At 40.0% G+C, this 20,806-nt stretch overlaps 1 protein-coding gene across 2 annotated transcripts in view; it reads left to right on the top strand.

Moving 5' to 3' along the window:
• Nucleotides 1-228: 228 nt before the first annotated feature.
• The window catches only part of PKP2 (plakophilin 2), a 91,229-nt gene continuing 70,651 nt past the window's right edge, over nucleotides 229-20,806 (top strand). For both annotated transcript variants that reach the window (XM_068970513.1, XM_068970514.1), the window contains exons 1-3: nucleotides 229-442; nucleotides 15,595-15,707; nucleotides 16,070-16,749. In XM_068970513.1, coding sequence (XP_068826614.1) covers nucleotides 229-442; nucleotides 15,595-15,707; nucleotides 16,070-16,749 — 1,007 coding nt within the window. The remainder of the gene's footprint in view (nucleotides 443-15,594; nucleotides 15,708-16,069; nucleotides 16,750-20,806) is intronic.

Here is a 20,806-nt window from a genome sequence, read left to right on the forward strand (position 1 = left end):
AGCCGAGTGCTAGGCGCGCTAGAGCCGCGCCCCTCTCCTGCCTTAGACCCAGCTCCGGCCTCCGGAGGCCCAGCTCTCCTCAGCTCGGGCCTCTCACCGGCGCGGAGGCGGGGCCGGAGGAGGGGCCGGGGCGGTGGGGCGGGGCTTGCACGGGAGCCCCGGGCTCCGCCGCAGCTTCTCCCGCAGGTCTCGCGGCAGGCAAGCGGCTTGGTCCCCAGCTCCGGCCTCATGGCTGCTCCCGGCTCTTCGGCGGAGTGCGGCTACATCCGGACAGTCCTGGGCCAGCAGATCCTGGGGCAGCTGGACAGCTCCAGCCTGGCTTTGCCCTCCGAGGCCAAGCTGAAGCTGGCGGGGAGCAGCGGCCAGGCGGTCAAGAGCCTGCGGATCCAGGAGCAGGTGCAGCAGACCCTGGCCCGGAAGGGCCGCAGTTTCGCGGGCAACGGTGAGTGCAGCCCCGCTGTCCCCCACACCGCCCTCATCCTGCCCTTTATCCCTTCCCTATCCCCCGTTCACCCTCAGCGCCCGGTTGCTTCCTCTTGCTTCTTCCTGAGGGTGCAGGACCCGGGTTCTGCACACCTGTTGGTTGCCGGCCCATTGTACGCCTCCAGACTCAGACCAGCTTACTTTGGAAAAGCACTCTTTCTTAAAATAACCTCTTACGCAGATTTGTCATATATGTATCTGCGTATATTAAATGCATATACGTGTGTATATATATATATATATATATTTGAAAAGAATTCAGCCCAAGATTTTCACCCCTTCCTTAACCTACTCCCCTAGGCCCCCCACCCCAGGGGACTTCATCTGGAGGTTCCAGGAATTTTTAGACACTTTGAAATTCTGTGCAGAAATTTGATATAATCATTTTTTTCTGGGAGAAAGCGCCCCGAGCTTTTATTAAAATTTTTAAAGGATCTGTGACCTCCATAAATATTTTTAAAAAGAAAACCTGAAAGTACTGGCTCTCCTACAACCTATAAATTGGGATTGTGGGCCTTGCCTAGATACTTTGGGGCACTCCACCCAGTGTATGGAGCGAGTGGTTTCATCTAGGAAGTGAAAGGTAGGAGACTTTGGGCTGGGGAGCAATCACACCACCCCGCTGGTTGACTAGGAGGAGGAGAAGAAAGAAGGGGACTTTGACCCGGCCAGCAGCAGTCCCGCCTGCCTTGCTTGCTGTGCCCCGCCAACGCACTCGTGAGCACAGCGCTGGTATTTACAAAAAAATTAAACTTCGGAAGTGAACAAGGTTTGGTGTTTTTTGTTTTTTTTTTTTTAGTAATTGATAGTTAAGGAGGTGGAAGGGGAAGAAGATGGCAAACCAGTTCTGAAAATTAGAGAACGTGAAATACCTTTTCTCTCTTGCTAAAAGTCAGATGATCAGAGCCCCCCAGTAATTATTTTATTAGTTGTTTAATTTTTTAATATAAAAGTATTCTAGGCTTGTTATGGAAAAGAGAAGAGGAAAGAAACAGTTAAGTTGGGTTACCAGTTGTTTCATGCAATGTTGAACTGTTTGTCTAGGAAGTTAACTTGAGAAATGACAACTGTAGAATCGATTAGGAAAAAGAAAAATGCTTGCAGACCAGATCAGAGATCTAAAACAGCAGAAACTGAGAGGCTGTATTGTTTTCCATTTGTGTAAAATAATTTTAAAGGGTCAGGCAATCAATATTTACGTACTTGAAAAGTAAAGAGAAGCTGTTTAATGATTAGAGTTGATATAATTGTGTGCCTACTATGTGCCAAGAATTGGACTTTGTGGTGTGTATTCATTATGTTATTTATGTTTCCAAGAAAAAACAATGCTTGTGAGGTAGGTTGCTTTACTAAGCAGTTAAGTAACAATTTCCCACAGATAGTAAGTAGCAGAAAAACTCCCAAGCCTTAATTTTTAAACTATTCATCAGTTACGTTGTTAAGCTTTTTGGTAATTAATACAAAGTAGGATTTTTATTAGACCCAAGCCTGTCTATGGTCCATTCCCATTTTTCCTTTAAATATAATTGATAAAGTTCTGAGAGAGTGGAGACATCTCAGTGACACAGAACTGCCATAGCACATGGAAAAAAAGAACCTAATTTACATTTAGGAATCTGACTAAAGACCCCAGGACAACTGAGGCCAGTTTTTGACCAGTGAGATCATTGTACCCCTTTAGTCTGTGCGGGTCCAGTGCTAAACTGGAGCCAGACTAGCTGTTTCTGCATAGGGGAACACAAGGAAGGCACATGAAATATTTTTCCTACCTTTGGAGAATGCCGAGGAAGAGCAAGCAGACATCAACTATTCAGTAAAAATAGGGAATGAACAAAAGGAAAGGGAGCATTGCTGAGCGTCTACTCTGTGCCTAACCCTGTTCAAGATGTTTGCATTTTATTGTATCCTTCAAATAGTTATATGAAATAGATACGAGGATCCATTTCACATATGAAAAGTCTGTCAGTCTCTCAACATTTATTGGAGGCTTGGTTCCAAACCCACATATGATTTGTTCTCTTGAAAATGGTGCATTCATGTTGTGTGGTGAATTCAAGAACTTTCTGTTGTGTCTAGTCTTCATCCAGGGCACTGTTGCAGGTGCTGAACTAAACATACACTCTTTTTGCTTTAAAGCAAGGAGTTCAAAGTCTGTAGAAGGAAAATGCTCTCTAAAAAATGTGTTAATCAAATAAAAAATGGCAAGCTACTCAAAGGAAGAACAGCCAACAAATTATGGAGTTTAGAAGTATGAGTTAGACTATTATCTGGAGGGAATTTTGAAAAGTTTCTTGGAGGAATTGGGATTTTAGGTCTCAAGAAATCAGTAGGATTGGACATAGGTAATGGGTTGAAGGAAGAGTGTTCTAGGGGGAACAGCATGAATATTACACAGTTCACAGAATTGATATGGTAGAACAAAGGGCCCTGTCATGATGCTTCTGCTGTAACTGCTTGAGTCCAACTAAGGAACAAAGCTTCTGAGACTCAAAGAGGAAATTAGCTTCCGAGGAATTTAGCATTAACATACTATGGAACAGTTACCAGGGGTGGTTTGTATATATTGTTAAAGTTCTTTGAAGAAGTCTGGGGGCTTCTTACGGTTGTGAGTGTTGTTTCAATGTTACTGTCCTGTCTCTAAAGTTGAAACAGACAGGCGACTCTTGAAACTGTGGTGGTCTGGAAAGAATCCTGTATCAACATAAATTCCAGGAAGAAGTGACCCTAATGTTAACTGCTTTTAGCTCCAGGGCTCTGGAGAATTCTGCATTGTTGACATACCTGTAAGACTGAACCAGCAGATAATCTTCTGAAAGCAGAGATGAGATAAATACGACTGATTTGTTGATAAATACCCTGCAGGGTTCTTTAACTTGTCAGCTTCTCTCTAATGCCTTTATATAAGTGAGTGGTTTTCATTGTAAATTACTTTAACTTTTGATGTTATTTTTAAATTGTGTTGAACATTTTAAAATTGGCTGTAACTCTTGGGGGGTGGGGAGACGTAACTGAGGTCTATAGCAGCATTGTGAGATGAGTCTGTATTGTAGAAAATTTTAATTTTTTTTTATAAAAGTTAGAACTCATTTACGAATTGCAAGTACATTATTATATTAGCAAAGGGAAGAATTTTAAGTGTCCATATCCTACTTATTACATTTACTTTGAAAATACTACTACTTTACTTATTATAACAGTTCCCCCTTGGGTGCCTGGGTAAGGAAGTCATGTTTTAAGTTATCATATGTAATACTTCTAAACACAATGAACAATATCATAATAAAAATTGAAACTTTGGAAATCAACCAAAGGCATGCTATTTACTTAAATGGTTTTCCTTGCTAAGATGTTTTGAATACCTGTGATCAGAAGGATTTTGGGGGAAAGGACTGAAAATTGGCTAAGGTAGCAAAAAAGGCAATTAATAGGTATTATTGGGGCTGGGGGGTGAGGGTGAGGATTGTTGGACATTGTTTAAATCCTGTGTGAATTATTTGTTGCCAAAAAAGGAATTCCAGGAATGAAGCAATTCTGGGAGCAAGGCGACTAGTCCTTTACAAAGTAGGAGAATTCTGGAGAGAAGGAAAAAAAGTTAGATGGCGGGATAGCAGGAACATGGCTGTGTTGCTGTGAATGTAAAGTTATCAGTACTGCCACCTGATTTAATGTACTTCCTTGTTTGCCTAATATATGATATAGCCTAATGTCTAGCAGATCAATTGCAAGGATTAAAAAAAGTGTTTTTATTTTTTTTTCAGAAATTCTTCCAATTATAATTAGTCAAAGGAACTAGAATGTTAACAACATGGTGATTACAAAAAAAATTAACTTCTCATCCCTAGAGAATGGTGACAACGCGTCTTTTATGGATAAGGTCTTGAGTGAGGGCATGAGTAGCGATGCCTCAGAGTCAATTGAAATGTAACAGTGTTTGATTATAAAAGTACATTGTTCTATGTCCCAGATAAGGTATCTGAAATTACCTTAAGAGAAGACAGCTGTTCACTTAGACTTTTTAAAGACTGCATTAATGTTATTTATGCCCTGTGTTAGTAAGTTCCAGTCATGAGAACACAGGGTAGCCCCCTTGAGCTAGAAATTCTAGGCATATGTTTTTCACCTTCTCCTAACTGTTTTGGATATCAGCTTTAAATTTTTTCCTGTGTATTAAAATAAGGCTATACATGTTATCTTCAAACAGTTAACATTAATTTTATATTCAAATTGAGTTTCTGGTCTGATCAATAGAAATTATTAGAAACTTTTTTTAAAATTTCCTGAGAGAACAAGCATATCTTTGATAATAATGAAATATAAATAACAAATATGTTGCTAAAACCTCTGGAATTTATATATCAGACTTGATTAATATTGTCTATAACAAGATCATTTGGTACTATCTCAGATGACATTCAAGAATTTTAAATTATACCATTCTGAGGTAAATGTTGAACTCCAGCTATTTTGTGCATGTACACAAATGTATGAAGACATAAATATCATACTCCTTCTGGGAGAGTAAATAGTAAAAAGAGTGTTGCAAATGGGAACAGACAATTAGTAGAATTACAATTAGTAGAATATTTAATCTTTGTATTAGAGTGAACCATCCCCTGACTTATTAGGATAAGAACAATAAGCAGAATTTCAGGTCCTTTTAGAATAGAATTATTGAAAAATCTATTGTGTATCTTTTGTGTAATTCCATTAATGCTGACCAGATATAGGACATAAATACAGTTGCTCTGTTATTAAGAAAAGTGCTTAAAGATGAGCTGAGGAGCCCATTCAATATGTAGACTTAAATGAAAATACATATTCAGAAAAAAGATCTTGAGCATTTGAAGACACAGCTTGCTATTACCATTAAAAGAATTCGCATACTTGTGTTCTTGGAATAGTCAGCTTTAGGCTTAAAAGTATTAATTGGCCAAAGCATCATAACCAAAGTTCTGCAACTCCTTGATATCCAGAAGAAAATACTACTCATTAGAAGCTTAATAAATTATTCCCACTAAATCTTAAATCTCACTAGTATGGTCACAGGATGGTGGTGAGGAAGATCACATCAGAATTATTGTATCTTGATGACCTTTTCTTTTGAAGGAGGAATATAAATTTAAACTTTTCTTGACAGATCATAATAACTTATTACAGAATATCAAAATATTACAGAAAAATAGACACACCAAAAAGATAACAGAATGGCAGTAAATATATATTATGCAGATGTAGAATCAACCTTGCCACAATGAACATAGTCAGCTTTTCTAATCACTTAGAAAGAGTCTGCCTACGTTTCAGGGAAATTTTTTTCTTCCTCTCTTTATTTCCAGAATGACAGAGAAACAATAGGAAATATTTGAGCACCTTCCATCCGCTCTAAGACAAAAGCAGCTGTCATCCTCCCATTTTGGCTCCACTGTGGTGATCCACAGGAAGGATTAAGTGCAAATTGAATATGTGTAACTAGGATATTTTGAATGTACAAGGAAATATTGACTGATCATCCATTAACATGTCAAGTTCTGATGTAGGACTGCCAAAAGTGGTAGTAAAAGATGGATTCTACATTAAGAAGGTAAAAATTTACTTGGAACATAAGACCTCTTCCTGCTTTTACTGGCCTTACTCCAATTCATTCTCCACCTAGGTAGTAAAGTTTCTAATCTCAGCGCTCCATTTCCTGATTTAAGTGCTTCAGTTTCTTGCTGTTCTCTACAGGAGTGAAATTCCGTATTCAGCATGGCATTTCAAGTTCTCTGTGCTCTGACGCCTGCATCTTCTCAAACTTGGTCCTATCACCACTATTCTGGCACACAACCAAACGCCAGCAGTTTATCTTGCTCAGTTCCTCTCCCTACTACTACTCTGACTCCCCCTTCCCTTCTCTTGGCTGGCTTAACTCTTACATGCCCCTCAAGACTCAGCTCAGTTTGTGCCCCTGTATAGGCAGCTTTCCCTCATCCCTCCACCTCATAGTGTCGAGTTAAAGATCCGAGTTAAAGATTTGATCACTGTGAGTCAAACAAGATGTTTCAAAGGGGAGAAACATGAAATATGCAGGGGTTTTCTGAAAATACATCTGGCAGATTTGGTGGATTTAAAGAAGGGACAGAAGTTATGAATCAGCTGGGAGAGAAGAGGTTAGCACTGGCAAGTGAGAGGCAGTAGAAATATCATGATTTAAGAGTTACTACCAAAACTGGTAGAGTTTTTTAAAGGAAAAAGTTCTATAAATTCATCTATTTGACTATTAGTTGCATCATTGTGAGTATAATGTGTTATTTGTCATTGCAGTTCTAAAGTTTTATAAGTAAAACAGTTTGGTGATAAATTTTTATAAGTTTTTATAAAACTTTATACTTTTTTATAAGTAAAAAAGTATGGTGATAAATTATAGGAATTCCTAAGATTTAAAAAATTCCAGGATGTATCTACTTAGTATTTTACCAATATGCTAAATTACCAGTTTATAATCACATTTTATAATAACATATGGCTACTCAAAGTATATGATATAGATACCTGCAGTATAGAAGGAACTTTTAAATGTGTGTTTTGTGGTTATCTATGGACAGGGAGGCCTGGCGTGCTGCGATTCATGGGGTCGCAAAGAGTCAGACACGACTGAGCGACCGAACTGAACTGAACTGAAAGCAGTAATTTGAGGAATACCTCCAAAATGTCATAAAATGGTATCATAAACTACATAAAGGGACTCCTAAAAAATAAGGACTTCTGGTGGCTGGTTAATATATTAATGGGTGATAGCCAATGACTAGTGACACAGTGGCACTCGGAGTTCAAGGCCCTTTCTGCCAGGATTGTTGGTCTTTCTCTGGCATACTCAACTTTGAAGCCAGCTGTGGTCACCACTGTACTGCCAACACTGACTCCTGGCATATTCCACTTGGTAAGAACTCATAGCCAGTACTTTCCAACTGTATACTCAATACGCTCAGTTGTTCCTCAGGGTTGATCATGTGAGCTTTCTTAACTGGTCATTTATAGCACCACCACGTTTTTTTAATATTTTCATAACGCAAGACATTAATAGACTCTAGTCTTCTTTAAAACAATTCTTTACCATAGTTTTTTCAACCAACAAATTCCACTCATTTTCCAGCCTGAGCAAGTGCTTACCTGAGTTGTGTAACAGGGTTGTAGAATTGTGGTTTTCATGAATATATTTTTCTTAGAAAGTAAAAACAGAAAGTAAAAGAAATAATTTTTTTTAATGTTAAGTCAGGGAAAATGAATTCTATGTTACATGACCACACAAAGAAAAGTTCTTCACTAATTCAGTGAAACTGAAAGAGTTAATCACTCAGTCGTGTCCAACTCTGCAATCTCATGGACTGTAGCCCACCAGGCTCCTCTGTCCATGGAATTCTCCAGACAAGAATACTGGAGTGGGTAGCCATTCCCTTCTCCAGGAGATCATTCCAACCCAGGGATTAAACCTGAGTCTGTTAATGTCTCCTGCGTTGGCAGGCAGGTTCTTTACCATCCAAGCCACCAGGGAAGTCCATTTGGTTCTTGATGGGTCCTATTTTGTGTTTTCTTTTAGTACCTACTTTTGTTAGTAAATGATTTTAAGGAGCTTTTTAAATATGAACTGCTATACAGATTCCTTCTAATAAGTTTCAAGACGTCATGTAGTTAAATCTTTTTTAAGGTATGTGGAGAAAGAGAGATGTTGTTACCCAGAGGTTGCTGTGAAAAGACCAAAGAGAAGAAGGTGATAGCTTTTAGACTTCCAGAGTCTAGTCTCTTTCCATCAAAAAGACCATTGTGAATTCACACAGTGAAGGCAACTGTCTGTGATTGAGCACAATAAATTGTAGCATTTAAATAAACACCGGTAGTGAACACATACTGATTTCTATGAGTACCTGTTTTCATGGGAATTTATTATACCACCATCTCTACACATTCTTCTTTTAGAGCTGAATGTGAACCAAATCAGTTTTTCAACATGCTTAGCTCTTGCCTGGAAAATCCCATGGACGGAGGGGCCTGGTGGGCTGCAGTCCATGGGGTCGCTAGGAGTCGGACACGACTTCACTTTCACTTTTCACTTTCATGCATTGGAGAAGGAAATGGCAACCCACTCCAGTGTTCTTGCCTGGAGAATCCCAGGGGCAGGGGAGCCTGGTGGGCTGCCATCTATGGGGTCGCACAGAGTCGGACACAACTGAAGCGACTTAGCAGCAGCACCAGCAGCATCAGAGAGTGCTGGAGGCTTGAAAACAAGATGCTTTTCTGAATGTGGATGCTACTCTCATCTCTCTAATAAACACAAGCTATTTAAAGGTGTTTGTTTAGCAACTGTATCACCTGTTAATGCTTGCCATAAAGGAAGCTGTGTTTGACTTTTTTTTAATGTGCCCAGATACAGGTAATAGAGTCATAATTAGAGACTTGTCAATTTAATTTCATACATATATTGTTGTTGTTCAATTGCTAAGTCATGTCCGACTCTGCGACCCCATGAACTGCAGCATGCTAGGCTATCCTGTCCTTCAATATAATAAATGTACTAGATTTATTTATCTATAATATATACAAATCAATGTATTAAATTTAACCAAATAGACATTTATATATATGTAATATATATAAATAAATTATTACATTTAACCAATTAGGTAATAAAGCTGGTCACAAAAGCTACAAAGAAAGAATTGATTATAGAAATTAATTTTCAATTTTTAACTCTAAGAGTATTTCATCATCTTGGACAATACTTGCATAGATGACCAGAAACCAAGATGTTTTCCCATGAACAGCTGCTTTGGGATCACATCATTCCGATTAACATTCAGAATTGGAAAGAGAGAAAATTACATTTCCTGTGAGGTCTACACCTCTGCAATCCTCTAAGCCATTTGGAATCAAAACCAACGCCCCCAACTCTCACCCTCCTACCCTGCCCCCGCAACTGCTTTGATCTGAATTGCTTGTTATTTGAGGAGGACTGAGTTCTGTAACTTCGTCCTTCATGTTCCTTAAATTGGGCTCCATAGATGTCTGCAGTGCTCTTATAAGAAACAGATTGGATAATGTTGCCTGAGTGAGTATTAATTTGAAATAGTGCCTATAAATCATTGCCTTTTTAGGAAATAGCAAAAGCACATTATATGAATGACTATTGAAAACCACAATAATGTCATTGTGATCATCCTCAATGGCTGGGTCAATCAAAATAACCAGAAAAAGCCAAATTCAATACCTGAATAAAAACTCTTAGATACAATACAGTGTGAATTAAAGCATGCAAACCAGTTTATCCCTCTTTCTACAACAGATTAATTCATGAAAATGTGTGAAATACAAATTTTGTTATCCAAATTCTGTTTTTAAAGCCTTACCTAATTTTTGCATGTTGCTTTACAATTTTAAAAGCATTGAATATATGCTTTCTTGGATAAATGTCTCTCACCAACTCTGTTAATAGGTGGAATTATGGGAAATAAATGTCGGTAATTTGTCAAGACATACAGAAAGTAGTAGAGTTGGGGGCCTCAGATTATTTCAGTTTAAAGAAGATACCCATGTCCTTTTGTGATGTAAACAAGTCCTTTGAAATAAAGGCATGACCTGATTTTCCATGTTAGAAAATACGAATTTTTATGTTGGATTTATTTAAAGCAGTATGTACCTGCATGTATAATATGTTTTTGTTGCTTTCTTATTTCTGTTTTTGGAGAAGGGCATGGCTGAGTTATATGTTCAGCCATGACTATATTATATGACTATATAATATGACTATATTATTATGTGTTTTATCCTCTGAGTGAACGGAAAATAATGATTTGCCTTAAAGAGATTTGTTTCCATCCTGATTAATATTTTTTAATTCCAGCCAGTTCAAAATATTTTTTAAATCTTACATCACAGCTGCTAATTCATTAGTCCCCTATACTGATCTCAAACTCATGACTGCCTAGGCAAATAATGTGCATTATTTATTGTTTAAGATTGGCCTTTTAACCAGAGAAACTATCTATTGAGCCATCCTGCAGTTTGAATATCAAGAGTTACAACTCTTCTTGCACAGGAAGAGAGTCTGTGGTTTAAAGATCTAATCTTATTTTACTCCCTGTTACCAACTACCTTGTAGTTATTTTGGGAACCAGTAAATCAGTCTCAATTCATTCATCTGAAAACAGAAGAACTTCCTTATAAGGATTTATGTCAACAAATTAAAAACTTACAGAGTATTTGGAGTTGTCCAGGTAAAGGTTCTAGAGGAAAGAGAATGATTGTTTTGGTTCGCATAAAAAACTGATGATAATTCCTCCAGGGATTTGATAAATGACAATTTCAGAAGAGCCACAATACAATCAAATAGTAGAGATCAATACTAAAGATCAGTGGAAAGGATGAACCCAGAGTTCAAACCTGATAGTAAGTCTCTTTGCAATTTAAAGCAAGTAATTTAAGTTGGCTTTGAGCAAACGCCCTCTTCCAACAACCCAAGAGAAGACTCCACACATGGACATCACCAGATGGTCAACACCAAAATCAGATTGATTATATTATTTGCAGCCAAAGATGGAGAAGCTCTATACAGTCAGCAAAACAAGACCAGGAGCTGACTGTGGCTCAGATCATGAACTCCTTATTGCAAAATTCAGACTTAAATTGACAAATGTAGGGAAAACCACAAGACCATTCAGGTATGACCTAAATCAAATCCCTTATGATTATAAAGTGGAAGTGACAAATAGATTCAGGGGATTAGATCTGATAGAATGCCTTAAGAACTATGGATGGAGGTTCTTGACATTGTACAAGAGGCAGTGATGAAGACCATTCCCAAGAAAAAGAAATGCAAAAAGGCAAAATGGTTGTCTGAGGGGGCCTTACAAATAGCAGTGAAAAGAAGAGAAGTGAAAAGCAAAGGAGAAAGGGAAAGATATACCCATTTGAATCTAGAGTTCCAAAGAATAGCAAGGAGAGAGAAGAAGCCTTCCTCAGTGATCAATGCAAAGAAATAGAGGAAAATAATAGAATGGGAAAGACTAGAGATCTCGTCAAGAAAATTTGAGGGAACATTTCATGCAAAGATAGGCACAATAAAGGACAGAAATGGTATGGACCTAACAGAAGCAGAAGATATTAAGAAGAAGTGGCAAGAATACACAGAAAAGCTATACAAAATAGATCTTCATAACCCAGATAATCACAATGGTGTGATCACTCACCTAGAGCCAGACATCCTGGAAATGAAAGTGGGCCTTAGTAAGCATCACTACGACCAAAGCTAGGGGAGGTGATGGAATTCCAGTTGAGCTATTTCAAATCCTAAAAGATGATGCGGTGAAAGTGCTCCATTCAATATGCCAGCAAATTGGGAAAACTCCACAGTGGCCACAGGACTGGAAAATGTCAGTTTTCATTCCAATTCCAAAGAAAGGCAATGCCAAAGAACGTTCAAACTACCACATAGTTGCACTCATCTCACATGCTAGTAAAGTAATGCTCAAAATTCTCCAAGCCAGGCTTCAACAGTATGTGAATCATAAACTTCCAGATATTCAAGCTGGATTTAGAAAAGGCAGAGGAACCAGAGATCAAATTGCCAACATCTGTTGGATCATCGAAAAAGCAAGAGAGTTCCAGAAAAACATCTATTTCTGCTTTATTGACTATGACAAAGACTTTGACTGTGGGGATCACAATAAACTGTTCTGAAAGAGATGGGAATACCAGACCACCTGACCTGCCTCTTGAGAAATCTGTATACAGGTCAAGAAGCAACAGTTAGAACTGAACATGGAACAACAGACTGGTTCCAAATAGGAAAAGCAGTACGTCAAGGCTGTATATTGTCACCCTGCTTATTTAACTTACATGCAGAGTATAACATGCAAAATGATGGGCTGGATGAAGCATAAGCTGGAATCAAATTGTTGGGAGAAATATCAATAACCTCAGATATGCACATGACACCACCCTTATGGCAGAAAGCAAAGAAGAACTAATGAGCCTCTTTATGACAGTGAAAGAGAAGAGTGAAAAAGTTGGCTTACAACTCAGCATTCAGAAAACTAAGATCATGGCATCCAGTCCCATCAACTCATGTCAAATAGATGGGGAAACAATGGAAATAGTGACAGACTTTATTTTGGGGGGCTCCAAAATGACTGCAGATGGTGGGTCACTGCAACCATGAAATTAAAAGACTCTTGCTCCTTGGAAGAAAAGTTATGACCATCCTAAACAACATATTAAAAAGCAGACATTTACTTTGCCAACAATTGTCCGTCTAGTCAAAGCTATGGTTTTTCAAGTAGTCATGTATGGATGTTGTACCATAAAGAAAGCTGAGCACCAAAGAATTGAAGCTTTTGAACTGTGATGTTGAGACTCTTGAGAGTCCCTTTGACTGCAAGGAGATTAAACCAGTCAATCCTAAAGGAAATCAGTACTGAATATTCATTGGAAGGACTGATGCTGAAGCTGAAACTCCAATACTTTGGCTACCTGATGCAAAGAACTGACTCATTGGAAAAGAACCTGATGCCAGGAAAGATTGAAGGTGGGAGGAGAAGGGGATGACAGAGGATGAGATGGTTGGATGGCATCACCAACTGGATGGACATGAGTTTGAGTAGGCTCCTGGAGTTGGTGATGAACGGGGAAGTCCGGCATGCTGCAATCCATGGGGTGGCAAAGAGTCAGACACAACTGAGCAACTGAACTGAATTTAAGTTTCCCTCTTTTAAAGGGATATGATAATAGCTAACTCTGCATCACAAAGTATAAAATAAAATAATTTGAGTTCCTTAAAAGTAATCTTGCAGTTTAAGGTGTTAATCCATGTTGCTTTAAAAAGCCTTACCACCCACAGCAACAATGTTGAGTTAAGAATGTAAGCCAAACATTTAGCCTCCTTTCCCACATGGGTGAGACTCTTCCTTGCAGCATTACCTCCCTGGTAGTCGGGGGTGGGGGTAGGGGCTAGAGAAGGAACAGTGAGACCTGAGTTGGGGACTACAGACAGCCTGAGCAGGAACCTCAGGCAGACACTGAGAGCTGAATACTTAAGCCTCTCACAGCTTTTGATATGGATTCGTACAGAAGATTTTCCTTTCAGTGTCCAAGTTCTAGGCTTCTTCTGACATTGAAGTTAAAAATTAAGAGGCTGCCTGACCTTGTGCTAACTCTTGAGAAGAAATCAAGCCCCTGGAAACAGCTGTCTGCTGCTGCTGCTGCTGCTGCTAAGGCGCTTCAGTTGTGCAACTCCATAGACGGCAGCTCACTAAGCTCCTCCATCCCTGTGATTCTCCAGGCAAGAATACTGGAGTGGGTTGCCATTTCCTTCTCCAATGCATGAAAGTGAAAAGTGAAAGTGAAGTCACTCAAGTCGTGCCCTACTCTTAGCGACCCCATGGATTGCAGCCTACCAGGCTCCTCCGTCCATGGGGTTTTCCAGGCAAGAGTACTGGAGTGGGGTGCCATTGCCTTCTCCAAACAGCTGTGTACCTTTGCTCAACACCCCCGATCTTTAGGGTGATACTTACAAGCCTGTAGCTGTCTTCCCCAGGACCCCTTGAGGCCTGAAACATGTTTACTAGCCAGATTACTTGGCTCCAGGAAATAAAACACATGTACAAAAATAATCTGGGATGAATTCTTACTTTTTTAGCTTTTTGACAACAACACTCTCCATTCCACCTCTCCCTCAAAATAACTTGCGAATATATTTAGTTAGACTCTAACAATTTATTCGGAAAGTATGTTGGTATGTTCTAGTTGTATTGGAAAGGGTCTACGTGTGTTATTTTATTACCAACATCTTTCACGAGTCTCTGAAGCCTAGAAGAGTTAATTTACTATTTTATTTTTCCTCTAATTTCTAAAAGAATGCTATGTGACAGTAATTTTGGTTAACATTAGGAAATTAGAAATTACCTAAGTTTTAGAGATATTTGATTATTTTGATTAGTTTTTTGGCCTTTTTCATTTTTATTTTTTTGTAAAGCAGTGGGAGATTACAAAAGAACTGATTAAAAAACAGGAAGCTTTTTAAGACATTTGAAGCTCAAAGAGTATTTTAAGATGTGCCCCAGTTAGAGTCTGACACAACTTAGCAACTAAACAACAACAAATTTACTTGAGAGTCCCTGTAGTCCCCACAGACCGGGGCAGGAAGGGCTTGTCTCCTTTGCAGCATTTGCAGGAACAGGCTATCTGTTAAACCCGAAACTAAGAACCAGTCACCAGTTCTTTTTTGGTGTGGAAGTGGATTCCCTCTCCTGCCTGACTCTCACATTGCCTAATGCCCCAGGCCCAGAGTTGGCATTTTTCAAACTGACCCATGTTTGGTCTGAATACATTGACCCATTATATTTGTTGCCTCACCTACATTCTCTCAGGAAACTTCAGAGTTCCTGCCGTGGGTATTCCTCTTAACTTACAGAAACTGAACTTTTATAGTACAAACCATGTAAGCCAACTGAGTGATTTCCAAATTCTTTAGGATTGTAATAAACGTTTAGATTTTTGTGAAAATGTCCTCTCTCCTTTCTTCCCTTTCCTCAAAAAAAAGTTTTAATTTTATTTTTAATTCAGCTTTTATTTTGAAAAGCTTGTGAAGGATGTTGCCAGAACTTGTGATCATTTGCCACATCCAAGGGTCATATTAACCTTGCCTTGTATTGCATGCATGCTCAGTTGTGTCTGATTCTGCAACCCCATGGTCTCTAGCCTGCCAGGCTCTTCTGTCCATGGAACCTTCTGGCAAGAACACTGGAGTGGTTTGCCATTTCCTACTCCAGGGGATCTTCCCAACGCATGGATCGAACCCACATCTCTTGCATCTCCTGCATTAGCAGGCAGATTCTTTACCATTTCGTCACCTGGGAAGCCCCATGTTAACCTAACACTGAAAAACACTAATATAAATCTAATACTTGTCACTGACTTTAATTACTTAAATTTAAAATATACTATTGTTATATATTCTTGCCTGGAGAATCCCATGGACACAGGAGCCTGGCAGGCTACAGTCCATGGGGTCGCAAGAGTCAGTCACAGCTTAGTGACTAAACCACCACCACCACTGATTGGCCCACTTATTTTGTTTGCTTTCAGGAAATCTTCACCGAACTAGCAGTGTTCCTGAATATGTCTACAATCTACACTTGGTTGAAAATGATTTTGCTGGTGTGCGTTCCCCTGTTACTAAAACCTATGACTTGCTAAAGGTAGGATACCAAAGAATAGAACCATAGTTATTAGAATACCAAGTAAACATTTTAAAACTTCTATGAGTTATTTTTTAATGTGTACCGTTCTCAAGTATTACCATTTCCTAAATGTATTATAAGAAGAGTGGTTTTGTGTGGACATCATGGAAAACTGGAAACTTTAAACAGTATCAAATCCTGGTGTGAATAACTAGACAACCAAGTCTTGTTAAAAACAGATTTTACCCAGAAAGGAGCCAACTTTCTCCATGTGATTTAGAGAAACCAACATCTTGTGTAATAGTCCTAGGATAATTGATCTTCAACAAAGATGAAAACTGATTCATGCCTCATTTAAATTTTATTTCTCTTTTGTGCAGACAGGCACAGCTCCCACTTATGAAGGTCGCCGGGGAAGAGGAACTTCGCAGTACAGCTCCCAGAAGTCGGTGGAGGAAAGGTTCTTCAGGCAGCCTCTAAGGAGACTTGAGATTTCCCCAGACAGCAGCCCTGAGAGGGCTCATTACGCACACAGCGAGCACCAGTACAGCCAGAGAAGCCAGGCCGGCCACACCTTGCGGCACCAAGAGAGCAGGAGGTCCACGCTTCTCGTGCCACCTCGCTACGCCCGCTCAGAAATTGTAGGTTTCAGCCACTCCAGGGCGGTGGGCAGACAGCGTCACTACGACACCTACAACAGGCGCTACCAGTACGGGTCTGTGAACGAAGCCGATCTTGACGGCGCCCCTGTCCACCCGGTAGTGCTTACCTACCCCAGGCCTGGGACCAGCCACAGCCTGGGCAACCTCCTGGAGAAGGAGAACTACGTGACTGCGGGACTCGCCGCGGGGCAGGCCAGGCCGGCGCCCATGCCGCTGGGCACGCAGGGCCGGGCAGAGCGGTCGTCCTGGCATCAGAGCTCCTTCCACAGCACCCGCACACTGAGGGAAGCCGAGGCGGGCGGGAGGAGGCCGCACATGACCGTGGGCCAGGTGGCGGCAGGAGGAAGTGGGGTCATGCTCGCTGCCGAGAGAAGCACTTTCACCGAGGCCCAGTCTGGGTGAGTCCCCTTCTCAATCTGCAGCGCTGTCAGTGCCAGCACATTCTGTTCCCACAGCCCTTAACTGCGTGAGCTGGCGCTTCTGGGGCTGCAGAGGAAGGCTTCCAGAGATAAGTGATTAAAATAATGGCTTCTCAGGCCGCTGCCTAATTGATAGATTAAGCCTATTTACCTCAGGGACAGGGGCCAAGCTACCTGCTTGTATGGCAGCTCTGCCGGGAAATGTGGCTTTTAGTCCATCTGTTTCAAATTAGATGATGGCTAAAGGGAGGCCTGACCCCTTGGTTATGTGAAAATCTGCTTTGAATGGAGCTAACTCCAAAGTAGACGAAGAAATGGATAATTACATGCATTTTTCACAATCATTCCTTGAAATAAAGGAAGGAAAAAGGCAAAAATGTTTATTCCCGGTGTTAAAAGTGAACCACAAATGCTGTTTTGATAACACTACTGAAAAAGGAAGTGCTAATCAGAGGCAACTAATTTCTAAATGTCTCTTTTCCTTTGATATACCTGATAATTTTATTCAATATTATTTGACTCTAGTATAAGGGATTTATCGGAGTTTTTGTTTTGTAGTACTGAATAATTAAAATACTTGAAGTTTCAAAGTCATTCCTTTGCCTCTCCTGTTTACGTTATGGCTTGACTAATCTAGTTTTTGGAACTTTAACTTTCATTCAAGTTTAATGCTGGAACACAAATTTCATAAACTGAGGAACTCACTAACAGAAAAGTTGAGAAATGGATGGATGATTACATTTAGTAACTACTAAAATAATGATGTATCATTATGGTAAAACATTAAATATTTGACTTTTTTTAAACCTGTGAAGTTGGTTAATGGAAATTATTACCTTTAATTATCCCTTTAAGTGAAATTGTGCAGTATGCTCATTGATTAGGTAGGCACCGGTGAGAAAAGATTTTAGGGCTAATCTAATCTTGAAGCAAGAAATATTTTTTATAAAATAAAATTAATATGAGACTTATAACATTTCTTTAGAAAGTAGATCTTTCTCAATATGGACACACTTATAAAAAGAAAAATGCATGAGGTAATTATTTATGGAGGGAAAAGCTGATCAATTCTTTTAAATTGATAATTCAAGATGTATTGCTGCTGCTAAGTCACTTCAGTCATGTCCGACTCTGCGCGACCCCATAGATGGCAGCCCACCAGGCTCCCCCATCCCTGGGATTCTCCAGGCAAGAACACTGGAGTGAGTTGCCATTTCCTTCTCCAGTGCATGAAAGTGAAAAGTGAAGGTGAAGTTGCTCAGTCGTGTCTGACTTAGCGACCCCATGGACTGCAGCCTACCAGGCTCCTCTGTCCATGGGATTTTCCAGGCAAGAGTACTGGAGTGGGGTGCCGTTGCCTTCTCCGCAAGATGTATTAAATGCCTGCTATATTGTAAGATTTGTGCTTGGTCAGTTTTAATGAAATGATTCTAACAGTAGCAGAACTATTGCTTCACCTTCTGCACAGCTGGCACTCTTCTCTTCTTCCATCTCTGTCCTCATGCTTCCACCACCTTGTCACTTCCCAGGCTGCCATCCACTCACTGCAGTATGACTTTAGTCCCCAACATTTTTGAAATGGACTCCCCACAGATCTACCAAAGACTGCTCTAATGCTACATCTGAAGCAGACACATAATTAGCACCTGTATTAGTCTGTGGGCAGCATTTAATAAACTGTGAAATTCTCTCTTCCCTGGGTTGTCGGGACACCAGCTTCTCCTGGTTTCTTCTAGCCATGCCTTAGTCTTCCCTGCAAGGACTTATCTGCATGCCCGAGGAAGTCATCTTCATCAACCCTTCTGTTTTGGTCTTGGTGCTCTTCTAAAGAGGCCCTGCATACTGCACTTACATCCTGTGATTCCGTGTTGCATTTTCATCTCTGTCCTCTATCCTCAACTCTAAATTTGTGTGTATTTCTAACAACCTCATGGACTCAGTATGTTCAAAATTGAATTTATCAGCTCTTCCCTACCTTCTATTCCTGACCATCTCCTCATACTAAAGTCCTGTCATTTACAAACCTGGGAGTCATTCTTGTCTTTTCCCTTCATAGTCACATATCACCAAGCTATTATTTTTAACTCCTTAATGGGTCGTAAATTTTTACCCTCTTTCTGTCTCTATTGCATAGGTCTCTCTGCCTCTGGTCTTGCTCTCAACCATTCTCTAAAACTGTTAGATTGATCTTCGAAACTCTGATGATTCCTCTCCACAACTTATAATCTTCCCATAATTCCACCAAACCTCTGTGCTTTTTAGCATGGCACACAAGGCCCATGTTTCCACCTCCGCTTACACTCTAGTCTGATTTCTTTCTACTCTTTATCACCCTTCATCGTCACCATCCCCAAAAACACGCCTGAACACTCAAACCACCTTGAACCTCTTGCTTTTCTTGTTGTTGTTCAGTTGCTAAGTTGTGTCCGACTATTTGCAACCCCATGGACTACAGCATGCCAGGCTTCCCTGCCCTTCACTATCTCCCAGGGTTTGCTCTAACTCATGTCCGTTAAGTCAGTGATGCCATTCAACCATCTCATCCTCTATCTCCCTCCTTCTCCTCCTGCCATCAATCTTTCCCAGCTTCAGGGTCTTTTCCAATGAGATGGCTCTTCACATCGGGTGGCTGAAGTATTGAAGCTTCAGCTTCAGCATCAGTCCTTCCAGTGAATATTCAGGGTAGATTTCCTTAAGGGTTGACTGGTTTGATCCTCCTTGCTGACCAAGAGACTCTCAGGAGTCTTTTCTAGCACCACAGTTCAAAAGCATCATTTCTTTAGCGCTCAGCCTTCTTTATGGTCCAACTCTCACATCCATATATGACTACTGGAAAACCATAGATTTGACTATATGGACCTTTGTCAGCAAATGGATGTCCCTGCTTTTTAATATGCTGTCTAGGTTTGTCATAGCTTTTCTTCCAGGGAGGAAGCATCTTTTAATTTCATGGCTGCAGTCACGGTGATTTTGGAGCCAAAAAATGAAATCTGTCTCTGCTTCCATTTTTTTTTTTTCCCTTCTATTTGCAATGAAGTGATTGGACCAGATGCCACAATCTTAGTTTTTTGAATGTTGAGTTTTAAGCCAACTTTTTCACTCTCCTCTTTCACTTTCATCAAGAGGCTCTTTAGTTCTTTTGTGCTTTCTGCCATTAGAGTGGTATCAACTGCATTTCTGAGCTTACTGATATTTCTCCCTACAATCTTGATTCCAGCTTGTGATTCATCCAGCTCAGCATTTCTCATGATGTACTCTGCATATAAGTTAAATAAGCAGAGTGACAATATACAGCCTTGATGTATATTCCCAATTTTGAACCAGTCCATTGTTCCATGTCCAGTTCTAACTGTTGCTTCTTGACCTGCATACAGGTTTCTCAGGAGACAGGTAAGGTGGTCTGTTATTCCCATCTCTTGAAGAATTTTCCACAGTTTGTGGTGATCCACACAAAGCCTTTAGCACAGTCAATGAAGTAGAAGTAGATGTGTTTTGGAACTCTCTTGCTTTTTCTATGGTCCAACAGATGTTGGCAATTTGTTTTCTGGTTCCTCTGCCTTTTCTAAATCCAGCTTTTATATCTGGAAATTCTCGGTTCATGTATTATTGAAGCCTGACTTGAAGGATTTTGAGCATTACCTTGCTAGCATGTGAAATCAGCAGAATTGTATAGTAGTTTGAACATTCTTTGGCATTGCCTTTCTTTGGGATGAAAAGTATTGATTCACTTATTTTATTTCTTTTTATCTTTGTGCCTTTTTTTCCCCTCCTTTCTTTCCCTCTTTCTTCCTTCTTTTCTTATCTACCTACCTAATCTATTTATTCCCAGCAGCTATTTTTTGGCTGGCTAATCATGACTCTAGATTTACCTCAGTTACCACCTGACCACTTACCTCGGCAACTAGGTGCTCCAGATAGTTGCGCTGTGTGGGTGTCTCTACTACAGAATAATACATTGTGGTTATTCATTTACCTGTCTGCTCTCCCTCTAATTTTGAGTTATTGTTTTAATAGAGAACATTTTATTACAATAATT

This window comes from Capricornis sumatraensis, chromosome 4, assembly GCF_032405125.1.
Source record: "Capricornis sumatraensis isolate serow.1 chromosome 4, serow.2, whole genome shotgun sequence".
NCBI classification, from domain to species: domain Eukaryota; kingdom Metazoa; phylum Chordata; class Mammalia; order Artiodactyla; family Bovidae; genus Capricornis; species Capricornis sumatraensis.